Source organism: Syngnathus acus, chromosome 10, assembly GCF_901709675.1.
Source record: "Syngnathus acus chromosome 10, fSynAcu1.2, whole genome shotgun sequence".
In the NCBI taxonomy this organism is placed as follows: Eukaryota; Metazoa; Chordata; class Actinopteri; order Syngnathiformes; family Syngnathidae; genus Syngnathus; species Syngnathus acus.
The window spans coordinates 9,278,181-9,293,560 of NC_051095.1; the positions used below are offsets into that span (position 1 = coordinate 9,278,181).

The 15,380-nt window shown below is 40.7% G+C and overlaps 1 protein-coding gene across 2 annotated transcripts; it reads left to right on the plus strand.

The window, feature by feature from the left end:
- Positions 1 to 835: 835 nt before the first annotated feature.
- On the plus strand, positions 836 to 13,424 carry tlx2 (T cell leukemia homeobox 2). 2 transcript variants are annotated; one of them, XM_037261496.1, is made up of 6 exons: positions 841 to 1,374; positions 1,405 to 1,862; positions 7,952 to 8,176; positions 9,640 to 9,877; positions 12,857 to 13,037; positions 13,261 to 13,424. In XM_037261496.1, exons 1-6 carry the CDS (start codon positions 1,316 to 1,318, stop codon positions 13,270 to 13,272), a joined length of 1,173 nt encoding a protein of 390 aa, XP_037117391.1. In that variant the 5' UTR covers positions 841 to 1,315; the 3' UTR covers positions 13,273 to 13,424. The 2 variants fall into 2 exon arrangements, with proteins under 2 accessions (XP_037117390.1, XP_037117391.1); XM_037261495.1 differs by lacking the exon at positions 13,261 to 13,424 and having other exon boundaries at positions 836 to 1,363; positions 1,394 to 1,862; positions 12,857 to 13,247.
- Positions 13,425 to 15,380: the final 1,956 nt, after the last annotated feature.

Consider the following 15,380-nt stretch of genomic DNA (forward strand, 5'->3'; position numbering starts at 1 on the left):
AGCTCATCTGTTAGCCATCTAACTGTCACTTCTCATCGTCTCGACGTCAGAATTCGCCTTAGCAGTTTGCTGTGGTTTGTTTTTATTTGATGCTTAAAAGATTTTTGGAAAATGGTTTTTAAAAGTAACTAAAACACACAATTTTGAGTAAACTACACAGCATAAATTTTAAATTCATTTTCACATTTTTATATTAATCGAGCATGGTCAACTGCCAAGCAAAAGTTGTTTGTAATATGTTTTAAATATATATATCAATAATATGACATTACTTACTGCACAATCGCTGCTAAAAATATTTTTTTCTACAGTTTTTCACTGGTTAAATATTTACTTAAATTTACGAATTTGGCAGCCGGATACTTAATTTTCGATTGTAAGTGAATGACGTCACAAATGAATGAAAACAAATTTTGGGGCTTTGGTTTAGAACGAGAGTGACTTGCATGATTCATTTTTGCAAAAAGTCGTACTTTTATTTATGATGCCACTATTTTCCATGTATTATTTATGTTCTTATTTGTGAGGTTCAAACTTGAATGCCTCTAAGCCAAAAGTAGCACCTTTGACTGAAAATACTCGAGAGAAAAATGAAAAACGCACTTCATACGATTATACGATTGATTTTTCCTTTCCCTATTTTCTTTGTTTTTTTACGCAACCCTCGCGGATTCCCAATAAAATTCCTAAAAGGACAAATTGGAGCTTCGTGGCTTCGGGCATCATTTAAAGACACAATCGCTCCAGTTCGCTTTTGAACGCCGGAAAAATTGCTGCCTCTTTAAGAGCACCGAGCACGTCCATTATGGATGAAGAAGAGGAGGAAGAGGAGGCGGAGGAAAGAAGAAGAGGAGGAGGGGGAGGAGGAAGAGGGCTCAGCCGAATGGCAGCTTTTACGCATAGGCTCATCTCACCTGCACTTGAACGCAACACAAGTCGCCCCTCTCGCTCCGCGAGCCTGCAAAGTCAAAGGTTCCCCCAACCCGGTCGGGGTTTTGCTCGGTTTTGACGCGCATGGATCCCCACCAGCAGCATCCCCACCCGTGGGCCCTCGCAGGCTCTCCGGGGGCCCAACGCGCGGATTTGTGTCAGTAAGTGATTTGTCACCCTCGTGCCGGGTACGCGTAAAATGGAATACGCTGTCTCTTAGCCCCTTTTGGACGCAAACGATGGCACCATTTGGGTCGTTTTACGCAGTGGATCTATTGTTATTATCATCATTGTGGGCCATCATGGATGCTTGAAAGCAAGCAGACTGCAACGAATATAGAAAAAAAAAAACTTTTGTGCTTGGTATTAAGATAAGACTAAAACAATGGAGCACACTGGCATTGAGGAGGTGAACCAAACTCACCAGCAGCAACAGCAGCAGCAACAGCAGCAGCAGCAGCAGCAGCAGCAGCAGCACGAACCCATCAGTTTCGGCATCGACCAGATCCTCAACAGCTCGGAGCAGTCCCAGGGCGGATGCATGCTGCCCAACCGGACCGGAGAGCCCGAGTACGCCGCGCTGGCCGCCGCCTCCAACGCCGTCTACGGCAACGGCTACGGTGGTGTTTACAACCCGGCGTGTTCCATGGGCCTGGCCGGCTCCTACAATGTCAACATGAACATGAACGTCAGTATGAACATGAACGTCAACGTCAACTCGGCGGCGGGGGCGGCAGGGGCGGGGGCCGGCGGGGTGATCCGGGTGCCTGCGCACAGGCCCATGCCGCCGCCACCGCCCCCGCCGCCCAACTCGGCTGCCGGCGGAGCCCACCAGACACCGCCCGGGCTCGGCATGGGGCCCATGGGTAATACCAATTTTACCTTCCCCTGGATGGAAAACAGTAGGAGGTTTGCCAAGGACAGACTAACAGGTAAATTACTTTTAAAATCATTTCTGCGCAACGATATGATCGTAAAATGTGCGTTTACGTAAGAATTTCTACACAAATTTTGTATTTAAAAAACAAAACAAAAAACAAGCAAAACTCAAAAGGAAGTTTTTAAAATGATGTTTCAGGTGGTTAAAAGACCCAAATTACAAACAAAAGTGTTCTCAAAAAGCTTGCGTCGTGTTTTCCGAAAAGGCACATTCTGCAAACCCCAAGAGAAATGTTTAAAATAAAACCCATAGAAAATGTTTCCCAAAAATGCCCATAAAATATATGTAAAAAGGCACCATCATTTTGCACTAATTTAGCAAAATGTAACGAGGTAATAAGGTTCAAGGGCCCCAAATGCTCATGAAATGTCTTTTTCATATTTTTAGTATGACCCTCAATAACAATAAACATCGCATGTGCCACCATGTGTATATTGTATATATTTCTCAACGTCATAAAAGTGCATCTGTTCATATTTGAGGCCTTGTATTATTTAAAACAATACAAACATCTTCAAATTAGTATCCAGTTGGCAAGTGATGTCAACATCACACTCATGTCTTACTTATAACAAAATTGAGAACAGCATTGCAAACATAAGATTTGCAAAAGCAAAACAATTCATAAATCTATTTTAATCACAAAATAAAAATAAGCACATTTTACTGTATACACTACTTCATTTTTAAAATTCTTGCATAAAAATCCAAAGCATCAAAAACACCGTCGCACTATAAAAACATATTTTGATACAAAAGGAAGCCAATTAGCATATTTGTCACAATTATGAATCATTTTCATTCTTGAACATAAATCATATCAATTGCTTTTCGACTATAGAGGCCCATTCCTACATGATACTTTGATTACACTTTGCATACATTATTTAGCCATATTCTAATCAAGCTGGGGCTGAGTCAGACTGTTTTCTTATACATTAAAAAACATATTTAATAGTGTGTAATGTTGGGGGAAAAATATCATTCATATTTTGAACATTTTTAAATGATGCTATTAATTAGTCCAGTGTGCATGCGTGCATGTGTGTGCGTGTGTGCCACATGATCCCACGGTTATGAAGATGAAAAAGCCCCCCCCCCACCGCCTTCTATTAAATATTGACCATTCCGTTCATTCGATGTGATGAATTATTAATCTAGAGGGATGAGGGGTTGTCAAATGGCTCCACTCGTGTAAAGACTCACTGATGATCTCTCCTTTTAATTCCTCCATTTTGTCGCTGCAATCATGACGGAGGCCGCCCTATTGATCAGAAAATGGCGTCCAATTAAAAAGATGATTCTTTGTGTAAAGGGGGGGGGGGGGGCAGAAATGCATGATTTGGTCTGGGCAAATTTGATTTCCATCACGCGTGACGTGTTTTTATGGAAAGTGCTCGATAAATAAGACTTTATTGTTGACTTTTTAATGGTGAAGCAATTTGTCTTTTTTTCAAACAAACACACTATGCTAAGGTGGTTTTTGTTTGCGACGCAGATCAAATGGGTTAGACGAGACATTTGCTTGCATTTTTAAGACACAAAGACATTTTTTTTTAATATAAAACAGAGTGGTAAGATGTTTTAAGATCAATTAGTCATAAAAGTATATGAGTTTGGCTTCTGCAGACGTATAGCAATGAAAAAAAATGCACATGATTTTTATTTTCACGTTTTAATATACAGATTATTTTTTCCTTTTTACACTTAAAGAAAACGTTTCACCTTCGTATTCGTATGTTGATTATTCCATTAATTTTTTTGATAACACGCAAGGCTTTTTTTAAAGCCATCAATTGCGTACAAAATACTAGAAACAATGTCGAAATTGAAACGCATTTCACTTTTGTTGGGTAAGTTTTGTGAGATGTTTTTTAATGTATAGTATCTTTTTTTTTTTACAGTACTAAAAAGATTATGTCACTTATTTATAACACAACACAAATATCCCATCGCCCTTGAACGCTCTTTTCCTCGCTGGTCCCATGCTGTCCAAGCAAGACTCGTCATCATAATATGACAAGCGACAATAAACAGAGCAGCCATCACGTCCACTTTCCTCGCCATAAATTAAAGAAGAAGAAGAAGGAGAAGAAGCAGCAGTCCTATACGACAGCCTCCTTCTGCCTTGCGTTTCGCGCCTGAACGCCGCACGGTAATAAATAGCACTGTATGTTCATGTTCTATTTCAATATCCCCGTTAGAATCCTTCACGGATTTATTTATTAGATTGTCGGAGAAAAGGTAATATCCGCAGTGGGGGTGGTTGGGGGTGGGGTGACTGTCACCGCGAAGTGTTATTAAGTACGCCGCACACACGCGCGCATGCTTTTATTATATACGCCACATTCATATTCTCTGTGGCGGCGTTTTGCTTTTGGTGAAATTGGGTTAGAGCCCCCCCGCCCCCTGAAAAAATGCACGTTTTATCTAACTGGAAGAACAAGACTTTTTCTACCTTTTTTGGTGGCTTGCATTTACAGGCAGGGAAATTAATTCACATTATATACAGTCCACTCGGAGTGTGTAAGCTCAGCGTGTATTTAAAGAGTCATAAATTGCCTATTGATTACATTGTTGTTTTTACTATATGCTGTGTGAGTGCTTCAGTAGTGCAGATAATATTTCAGAGGGTGCAAAAAACGAATTTAGCAATATGTGAAATCTGGTATGACTGTGTGTGCAAAAAGGTGCATTGGTCGAATTTTGAATTTTTATATTTGGCTGAAAATGACTAAAAATGTACTTGTGAATCTATTTTACTTGCAATACCATGGTAGTTTTGATTATTAGTTTTTGTGGCATGACCAAAACATCTTTTAAAAACTGGGATAAACAGATGTGTTTGATGAAAAACAGGGGTTGGCGGAAAAAAAAAAAGAAAAATTGGGGGGGGAAAAAAATCTGCAAATAAGGGGAATTATCGGGTGCCGAATCGTGAGCATGCAGGGCTCCACTGTTCTAAGCTTTCTTGCACAGTTTTCAAAGTCAGATCTTATTTGAAAAGAAATGTGGATTCATTTTCAGCCCAATAAAATACAACTGAAATTTGCCAACTCCAACATTTATACCAAATCTATACCAACCCCTTCAATGTTGTTTTTCTCCATCTTCTTAACGTTTTCTTAACGCATTCGCAACTAGAAGAGTTAAGGACATAATTTGTTTTTTTTTGTTTTTTTTTATGTTTTCGACTCCACATTGATTCTAGTACAAGGAAATACAAAAAATAGGCAATGCAGGAACAAAATGTGTTGGAGGGTCCGGCGCGCAAAAAAAAAAAAAAAAGTATTTTTTTGAGAATGTAAAATCTGCTAAATGAGCGAGTGGCAATACTTTCATTGTTGCTTGGAAGGTTGGCATTTGGCTACAATTTAAACACTTGGGACGATTATGTTTTACATGTAAAATGATGAACGATGCATTTATCTGCATGGCTGTATTTAAATTTCAGTCGTCCATTCATTCTTTTCCAGCAGCGAATCGAATGTTCCTCTTTACGCAGATGGCCCAAAATAGCATCTAATGTGAAGCGTTATGTAGCCAGATGCTTATGAGCACCAACAGACCTACAAAGTCAGACATCAACCTAGAAGGCCTCAAAAATAATACCGTTAAATCAAAACAAAATATACAATGGACTCAAATGGTCATATGTAATGGAACATCCTTGGAACACCTCATAATGGTGCAATCTGGGATTCCAACAACGTTTTTGAGCAAAACAACTATACAGAAAACAATACTGAAATACTCAGATCTTTGTATATGGGCAGCCTGGTACACCCTGAACTAGTCACCAGCCAATTACATGGCACACATAGACAAACAATCATCCACACTCACAGTCATACCTACGGGCAATTTGGAGTGCTCAATTGTCAGGTTTGTAAAGAGCGGTAATGACTAACAGATCCCTAATGCAGCACTGTATCACTTTGGACTTGAGATCAGCACAGCCTTTCGGTATTATAAAGATCAGGCATTGAATCTCAGTTTGTCAATTATGAGCGAGAGAAAACGTCAGGCTGTTGTAAGTTGTTTGCGCACCAGAAACTCAGCCTGAGTATGTGTGGTATAAACACAGTACCGTAAAAACCCGTGAATAATATGCATTTTTTTTGTGAAAAAATAAGATCTAGAAGGAGCATTATACAAGGGTCTAGCAAATGTTACCAATGTTGAAATGTGTCTTAAAACACCAAAATAGGTCATGGGTGAGTATCTTTAGGCAGCATTAAGGGGTTTCAAGCTAATGATAAAAATCCCACCCACGTCATGCCCTGAAGAAATCTTTTAGCGGGGGATACGATTACCATTGTCACAATTACGGCCCGTGAAACCTGATGATGTTCATATTAAAAAAAAAAAGGGTAGGCGATTAGGGAGCATCATTACAAAGCAATATGCGCCTAAATGCGCTTGTCATACACACAACGTTCACATTGCAGCAATCTGCTTTGAAATCACAAAAATCGGGAGAGCCTCGAACAGTCCGTGCTGTTGCCAAATAGCATCAGCGACCTCAGGGGACGCCCAAACAGATGTTTATTTGGGTTCCAGGTGAGATTTTCTTTTTGGATGGCCAAACAGAAAGAAAGAAAAAAACAAATTAGCAGATTTTTTCAGGTTCTATTGCTCTCAATCACAATCAGAGTGTGGCTGGTTGGTTGGTTGGTCGGGCAAGTGGATCTATGGCCTAAAACGATCCCCTTACACACGTATTGATTGTGTGTTTATCCCACGCCTGACAAAATAGACAGGATTCATAGATATTTTATGATGCACATGATGTGGTTATTAATACTTGGACTGTGAAAATGAGCCAAGCAAGCAGGCAGGAAGGAAGGAAGGAAGGAAGGGAGGAAGGAAGGAAGGCCAATATGACAAGCTTTGGGGAAAAATATGACAGTAAAATGAGTTAAATTCTCATAGATTTATTGTGTTGATTTGAAAAACATTGTTTACCTGTAAAGTTTGATGCAAACAGTAACAAAATACACTGAAATGCTTGGATTATTATTACTATATTATTGATGGATCTCACAGGGGATTAACACATTTTAAATCGATCAAAGACTATATGATATATTTCTTAAATATATTATTTCTGAATTCAAAATCAGTATTTGCATCATTTGGGCAGTACACCAAGTAAGTATTGCAAAAACTTGACCGTAGCAAATTTCTCATAAATCTGGGGGGTGGCAACATTTTGGTTAGGCAATTTTAAAATGTATTCTAATCTATATTATAGCAAAGTTTTTGAGGGCTATTTTTTCAGATTTCAAATTAAACTCAATCCACATTTTCATCTTTTGGACATTTCAAGTAATTGGTAAGGGGTGCACATTTTTTGGTTAATTTATATTTTATTTGACAATTAGACTACTTTTTTTTTTTTTTTAGATATGTTAAGTGTTTTTTTATTAAAGTTAATACACATTTTATGAATTAGATGCTACAAACAGGGTAGTGTGTGTCAAAATTGAGCCTTTTGGGTTTTTTGCATAAATTTGAGAGGTATAAAAAATTGGAGCAGTTTTAAACTACATGATGATTTACAATTTTGGATCCTATCAATCTGCAGTGGGTGCGAAAACTCGGTTCTGGCAGTCTTATCTTATATTTTTACAACATATTTTTATGGTTTTTAATTACAATCAGTACCCAGTTTCATGGTTTGGACCCAACTCTATATTTTGCTGAATAAAAATCCCAAAATGCCTAATTCAGCTAAATAACATGATTGTGATGTTAATTTGTCAACCCCATTTATGTTTAAGGTTGTTTTCTTAACCTGCTTTTATCATATAAATGATGATGTTTAGTCATTTAACACACACACACACGCAAACAATGTGTTGATGCTGATTGGCTGCTTTGGTTGATCATCCGCAGGAACGCTATCTGTCACTTGTATCCGTCACATGTTTAAAATTTAAAGTGTAAATGTCAGTCAAGAAGCCGTTGATCATTCCGGCTATTCCCTTGTGATTCGCCACCCGGGGGCTGCCGATGGCCAAAGGCAGGCTGCTGTGCTCCAGATACGGGACCTCACTTTGTCTCCCTTTCCTTTAGGGGAGCAGGCAGAGGAGAGCCGAGCACGAGAGGCCGTGGGGGGGCCGGGAAACGGGGCTGCAGCAGCCGGGCCCCTCTGCCCTCTCCCCAAGGGGGACATCGGCAGGGTCCCTGTCTGGAGCACGGTGGAGACCTTAGCTAAATGCTATTACCCTGAGCTCGCGCACCTGCGAGACGGCAATGGCCTCCTTGCAGACTATTCTTTCCCAAAGGGGGCTTGCCCAGGTGAGTTACCGTCTCGCCTGACTGCACAACAAATGGCTCAGGCCTCCTCTGCCATACACATCATGAAAAAGGCTAAATAAAAAAATATTTAAACAGTATTTTATTTAATTATATCACAATTTAAATAGGCGGTGCAATCTTGGAAAACAAAAAAACAAAAAAAACAAACGGCAATTAAAAGGCATTCAATGTCATGTACTGAAATAATATAAACATTATCATCCAAGATGGCGCGGCCCCTGACCCCCCACTCACTGTTATACACAACCTATTGACTTTAGAGATCAATGTTTAATCACGTCAACATGATCAAAACAAGACAATTTAATTGATATAAATACTAGCAAGCACACGCAAGGTACGTAGATAGCGCACCCCTCTCAATCTGATAAGAAAAAATGTTCAATAAAAATAGAATAGCATCAACGTGATAAAAATAAGAACACGATCAAAATATAATCCCCATAAAAATAATAGAAGCAACCACAAGCTAGATGGTGCACCCCACCGTGTACTTGTACCAACCTATAAACCAACAACCATTTAAAGGCAACACGTGATTTAAAAAAAAAAAATATATATATATATCAAGGTAAGTAGGTAACCGTATTTATGGCTACACTAATTAACACATCAAACATGGAGCATGACTGCTCTCCTCTGTACAGCCGTGACAAAAAGGCCCATTTAAAAGGCATTATTTAATCAGGCAAATTTGATAGAGCTAGATGGTGCACCCCTCTCCCACATACTCAACCTAATAAAAAGACACTGCAAGTGTGTACTTGGTCGACCAGATATTGTATAGCATTACACTTTGCGCACCACAGTTAGTTTGGGCATCCTTGATGCAGTTGATATTAGATCATATCATGCCAAAAATTAGGGATAGAGTATTTGACTACATTTTCATGATCAACTAAAGAGAAAATTAAATTTTTATGATAATGATTTTTAAATTATAAAGTTCATGAGATAACAGAAGCTTTTTTGTGAACGGGAATGTTGTTGTTTTTTTTTACAGGACAGCTGTTTCCGTACTACAATTTTTCCTTTGGAGAAATGTAACTTTATTGATTTACGGACAATTGTAATCACAATCGTCCTCCTCAACTGGCAGCTTCTGGGCCTTCGCTTAGAGGCCCGGAATACTCCACCACAAAATTGGCAATCACTTCATCCAGCTAAAGACTGAAAAGCAAACCAAATCTCCAGGGAAATCTTTTCGTTCTGGGTTTTGATGGTAATAACTGATGGGGCACATCTATCACCAGAAGCTAGCAAAAGTAGAGTCTTTCATAAGTTTTAGCCAAGCAAGGTCCCAGTCATAACATGTCTAACACGTCAAGTCATGTGACCTGAGTACCCCCATCTCTGTCCATCCATTTAATGATTGGTCATTTCTGCTTATCCGATGACTACTACAACAAAAATGCCCATTCCGGTGTTTCTGATTTTTCTAGCTGCCCTGTCGCCCTTCTCCGTGACCCGTCGCATTGGCCACCCATACCAGAACCGCACGCCACCCAAGAGGAAAAAGCCCCGCACGTCCTTCAGCCGGGTACAAATCTGCGAGCTGGAGAAACGCTTCCACCGGCAGAAGTACCTGGCGTCGGCCGAACGCGCCACCCTGGCCAAGGCCCTCAAGATGACAGACGCTCAAGTCAAGACGTGGTTTCAGAACAGGCGGACAAAATGGCGGTAAGACTCTACGCTGCTGAACGCATACAAGACGCAAGCATTGCCAAAATCATGCCGTGAGCAAATGGTTGAAGGGAATTGCTGTTTCAAATTTTCTATTCCTTTTCAAATTAGTAAAATTCCGAGACTAAAAATGGAAGAAAATCAATTCACAGCTTAAGATTTGTCATGTTCAAAATGGTTGACCATTGAGAGCTCATTGAAAACTGAAAGAATCTGCATTACCGCACTTCATGCTGTTGGATGGTCTATTGATGACTGGCAGTCTAATAAGTTTGTTAAGCACTCTAGATAATTAGAACCCATGAAAGGTGATCCATCAAAACAGCATGTGCACTTTTATCCAGTCCTAAATGGACACTCTGTTTTGCCCTCAAATCCAAAGTAGCTTCTGATGTTGCACAAAATGGCCGTCGCGGTTTAAGCGTCGGAGGCGCCTCGCGACACGGCGTGCGCCTTTTTATTTTGCTTAGCTAGGCGGGCGGCGGAGGCCAGTTCACTTGACCAAGCACAATTACCGGAGCCTCCTAAAAGGCCTTTTAGAGAGTTGCTGCCCGCAGCAATACTCAAAGCCTCTCACCGGAGACACGCGCATTCCCTGTACTTCATTCTTGCCGCTGTTTGCAATCGTTTGGAGGTGAACGTGTGATAAATCCAATTACCCCGTGCCCTTAAAGTGACAGCACCTTTTAAAAGCTTATTTGAAGCCACATGGCGTTCGGACAAAAATTCTCATTTTTGTTTTGGTTGTCAAGTCAGCAAAGAAGAAAGCTGTTTACAGCGCAATACTGTCACTTATATAATACGTGTTTTATAGGTATCGGAAAATATTTTCCAAAAATTGAAGAACAAATACACAAGCTGTGAATGAGAGTATGCGGGTATATCAGCTTGGACTGTTTTATGACAGCTGTACTTGATGGCCGTACATAACGGGGTTATCTGACGTTTTTTTTATGATTTTGTTGTGTTTTTATTCCACAATGTTTACTGTGATCTTGTTAATCACTCCGTATTAAAAAAAAAAAAAAAACTAAAACTAATACAAAACAAAGCACCCCCACAAATAAATACAGCTAATAAAAACTAGGGATGTTTGATACCACATTTTTCAGACCGAGAGCAGTACGAGTATTCACTCGGAGTACTCAGATATTGACTACCGATAACGCTATCACTTTTAGTATCAAATTAATTTGACACAATGACAAAAATTTGTCAACAGGGATATTTCCAATGCAGATGATTTCACTAACTAACGTGCCGCAGTATATCATAGCGCCAACGACAGCAGAGGATGACTTACTCTTTTTTTTTCGGCCTAAAGTCTCAGCTGTAGTATTCTATGAGTACCCTAAAATAAGGCTGGTATTGGCCGTTGGCATCAAGTACTCGCCAGTCCCTAATAAAACCAAATACAAAATACGAATCAAAACTAACTGAATGTGAAAAATTTCCCGTCCCCCAAATATACAGTAAAAGATTACAAAACTGTAATGTCATCTCAAAGCACTGTATGCACTATTTAGTGTTTTTATTAGCATGCACTTGGCAAAATTCATTTGCGCAAGTAATTATAATCAAACCCGTTTGCCCTCAAATTGGTCATGAGTTATTGAATATTAAAAAAAAAAAAAAAGGCAAAGCTGAACTCTAGTGACCCTATACAGCAAAAGTCAGTTTCAATGCCTAAAACTAAAATGAGCATGAACAAAATGGCGTGTCACAACGAATAAGCGCCCAGGCCTTAACCCACTTCCTCGTTTGACCAAGATTGATGCCGCCGTGGTGGTGGCAGTGAGCACCTGCTAGCCTCAACATGAGGGATGCGCTTGCGTGACGAGCACGCTAACTAACAAGATGGTGATCGAATCAGCAAGCAGCCAACCACATTATGGTAATGCTGTTAGCAATAACACGTGGCTAATGGCCGCAGCTTGCTGCGAGCGCCTGCGTGAGGGCCCTACCTGCCCTAATCATTTTCTTCTTGTTGCTATTGGCACAGAATTTAATGCCAGCCCGGTTATTGATTTTTGATATGAATGTTGACCAAACCATACTATAGACTCAGGTAGGGTGCACTACTCAGTTGACATCAGGAGAGGCGCTGTTGAGTCAATCTTAACTATTTTGCAGGCTAAAGAAGATGTTTGGGAAGTTGAGCTTGCAAAAAGACCAAGAAATTTACTAATAACGTAAAAAATAATAGTTAAACACTTCACCCCTTAATGATGAAAACAGCAATCCACAAAGTGAATAACTTTCCCATCAATAAAAGTATGCTTGCTTGAAATATTATACAATATTACAATTTCTAACGCATGAAAGGGGAGTGAATAGAATAAAAAGGATGATTCAATGTGCCATCAAGTTTATTTATTATGAATGTATTAATCACCTTTTTTTATGGAAATCTCTTAATGCTGCGCAAGCACAACACGCAAGTTGAATCCGTGTGCTGCTGTTTTGGTTAGCAACCAACCCATTCTGCAGTTCAGTCTTTTGCCTCAAGCTGCTCTTGGGCAGCATCTGAGTGTCGTGGGTGATTCCAGCTCCTCCCGACACGTCGTACAGGATGCGCCTCTCCATGTTAACACGTGTAACGCAGAGTCGCCCACCTGCCTACCCGCCAGTCACGTTCCCTCCTCACTAACACCTGTCACTCATCCAGATCAGCTGTCATCTCACCCCTGAATCCCCCCTGACACAGGTGGCAAGGAAATAAAAATGCTAATGTGCAGCTTTGCCGCGTCAACCACCAAGCAACACTTTTCATGTCAACATGGCTAACAGTCATTTCGATTTACACCTATCGTCTGCTCTTTGATTATGTACACCTAACTAATGGTTTCAACTGCAAACATGTCACAAATTCTGATTCCATAACATATTACCAGATCTTTGGTGTCACCCAGAACTGTACTACTACCAACATAAAATGCTAAAATCCTGCCTGTCTGGTCTTTCGTACCCAACCAGGAGACAGACGGCGGAGGAACGGGAGGCCGAGAGGCAGCAGGCCAACCGGCTCATGCTTCAGCTCCAGCAGGAAGCCTTCCAGAAGACCCTGAGCCAGCCCCTGCAGCCCGATCCGCTCTGCCTGCACAACTCTTCCCTGTACGCCTTGCAGAACCTGCAGCCCTGGGCGGATGACAATAAGGTGACGTCCGTCACCTCCGTGGCATCTGTCTTGTGAATGTGTGCGCACGCGAGTGTGTCTGGGTAGGGATTCTGCGACGTAGAAACCAATGACTCACGACTGACAAAGAGTTCAGGATATTGGGCTTTTCAGTAATGGCCTTTATATATTCCTAACTTTTTGTGAGTAGTCTGTGTGTGGAGTCCTTTTCCTGCCTTACACCACATTTCCGCTTTCCCTTCAGCTGACGGTCTAAAAAGGCAGGAGGGACCCCCTAACTAATGGACACCTGTGTACATGCCCACCTATCAAGACTGACCCCCCCACCCCCCTCGTTCTATGTTCCCTTTTTACCGCTGGAACCTTCAAGAGGATGCAGACTTGTCTGACCATGTCTGCAAAAAAAAACCCAACAGCAACACAAAAAACACCTGGATTCTCCCTTTGACTTTGTACAATGTAGTAATAAAAGAAAATGCATGTTTGAAATCCTTTTCTGTATGCGCTGGCTGGGAGTTCTGCTGATTAGCAGTGCCCCTAATGGACATGGACTTTCACATGATGGTCCATTTAAAAATAGTGTTTTATATTAAATGATATTGTGACTTTTTTTTGAAATGATGAGAACGTTTCTTGCTTTTCTTGTCTCATTGTATTATGGATCCGAGCCTTATTATAATCGAAAAAGCACTTCAGCAAAACAACTGTACCTGAACAAAGTGTTAGATTACATGAATATACGTAAATCAAACAGAAAATCACAAAATGAGTTTAACATAATTCTAAAAAATAATACATAAATAAGATTAGAGATTATGATTTGAGAAAACACTAAAATAAAGGCTCAAGTACCATGCTGTGTGGAACACCAAGAAAGGGTTTTAAATCTGGTTTTCAAAATGGAAAGCAAAAGAATTTGTGTAATTTTCATTGGAAGGTCTTCCACTTAGACTTTTTATCTTCAGGAGCGGCTTGTCAGATCACCTGAGGAACGGGGGCAAGAGTGTAGCTCAAAAGGGCAAAATCCAAAGATTGAGGGATTTGTTTTGGGATGACTCTTATTATTAGCCTTCTGTTGTCGTTAAGGTGACCGAGGGGGAGACAGCAAGCAGCCATAAACATTCCGTTATCAGACGATCCATCCTATCAGACAAATGTTTTTTCAGACAAGTCATAACAAAAGATTAGTAATCTGGAAGGTGCAGTAAACACCTCATTCAGGTTCCTTGCTCGTAAATGAGCTTCCGGCCTTGTGACATCACGCCATACGGTCATGCCTTTGCCTCTTCTTCACCAAAATAAATCAAATAGCTTTCTTGTTTATCTTAGTAGATGAGCATTTTCTAACTGCAAATAAATTGCTATAGCTTTTTTATATAAATTGCTATAGCTTTTTGATGATATAGTATATGTAAAAATAAATTGGGGGTGGGGGGGACATCAAGGGGAAAAAAAGTCAACCTTACAAGACTAAATGACATACTAAAGCTTTCCCAATAAATGTCAAGTAGGTTTGGAAAAGACGTCAACGTTTATCCATCAGCTGGCTTCTTGCTGCTGTGGAAAGGCCGAAGAAGTGCTCACCACCTGTCTAGAACGGCAGCCATCCCCGAAAACCCCCGTGCGGCGCTGGGCCCGGCGTTCCATCGTTATTTTGGGCGTCTCGCTCGGTCGGGATCCTGTCAGCAGAGGCCCGGTTTCCAGGTGACACCTCCCTCTGCCCCCATTTCCTCTGCTGCTTTCATCCGCCTGTCTCGGCCGCTTTGGAAGACGTGACTTGGCTCAGTTTGGAAAAATTCCTACCTTGGCTGTTTTCATAAGACTGCATTGTATTTTACTGCAGGTGCTTAAATCTTTTTATTTTTTTATATTTTAATCCCTCGTCGTGGCGCTCCCCCCCCTTCTTTATGAACAAACAGTCAAGCCCCAGCCTCGTATCAGACTTCCTATCTTGTTATTGTGGGACAACCGGACAACTGTTTCGGAACAGACCGTGTGTCACGCTCGGTCTGCGGCCGTCACTTGTCGCCATTTTTTGGAGACGTTTAACTCATAATCAGGCAGGCCATTGAAGAGGCCACGGTTGACTTCGCAGAGCTCAGAGGGGACGCAGACAGGCTGACTGTAAACACTGATGCAAGCTGCCGGTATTGAATATTTAAGTAAGGACAGACTCTCTGGGAGAAGGCTTAACCAAACATTTTTAGCCATACACCCAGATGGCCTATCATATCGGGCCAATATTGACCTGAAACCTATTTCGACCGGCTAATAAAATGACTTTTTTTTTTCTTTAACTTAGTTGAATGCACAGAAATGATTTAAAAATGATTTGCAAACTCAGTCTCACAATTGACATAATAA

Bases quoted from the DNA above. Each gene is read 5' to 3' on its own strand.
- tlx2 (XM_037261495.1), top strand. From the start codon at position 1,316: ATGGAGCACACTGGCATTGAGGAGGTGAACCAAACTCACCAGCAGCAA. The intron at 1,364-1,393 runs CAGCAGCAGCAA...CAGCAGCAGCAG, and splicing joins ACCAAACTCACCAGCAGCAA to CAGCAGCAGCAGCACGAACC. The intron at 1,863-7,951 runs GTAAATTACTTT...CCTTTCCTTTAG, and splicing joins TGCCAAGGACAGACTAACAG to GGGAGCAGGCAGAGGAGAGC.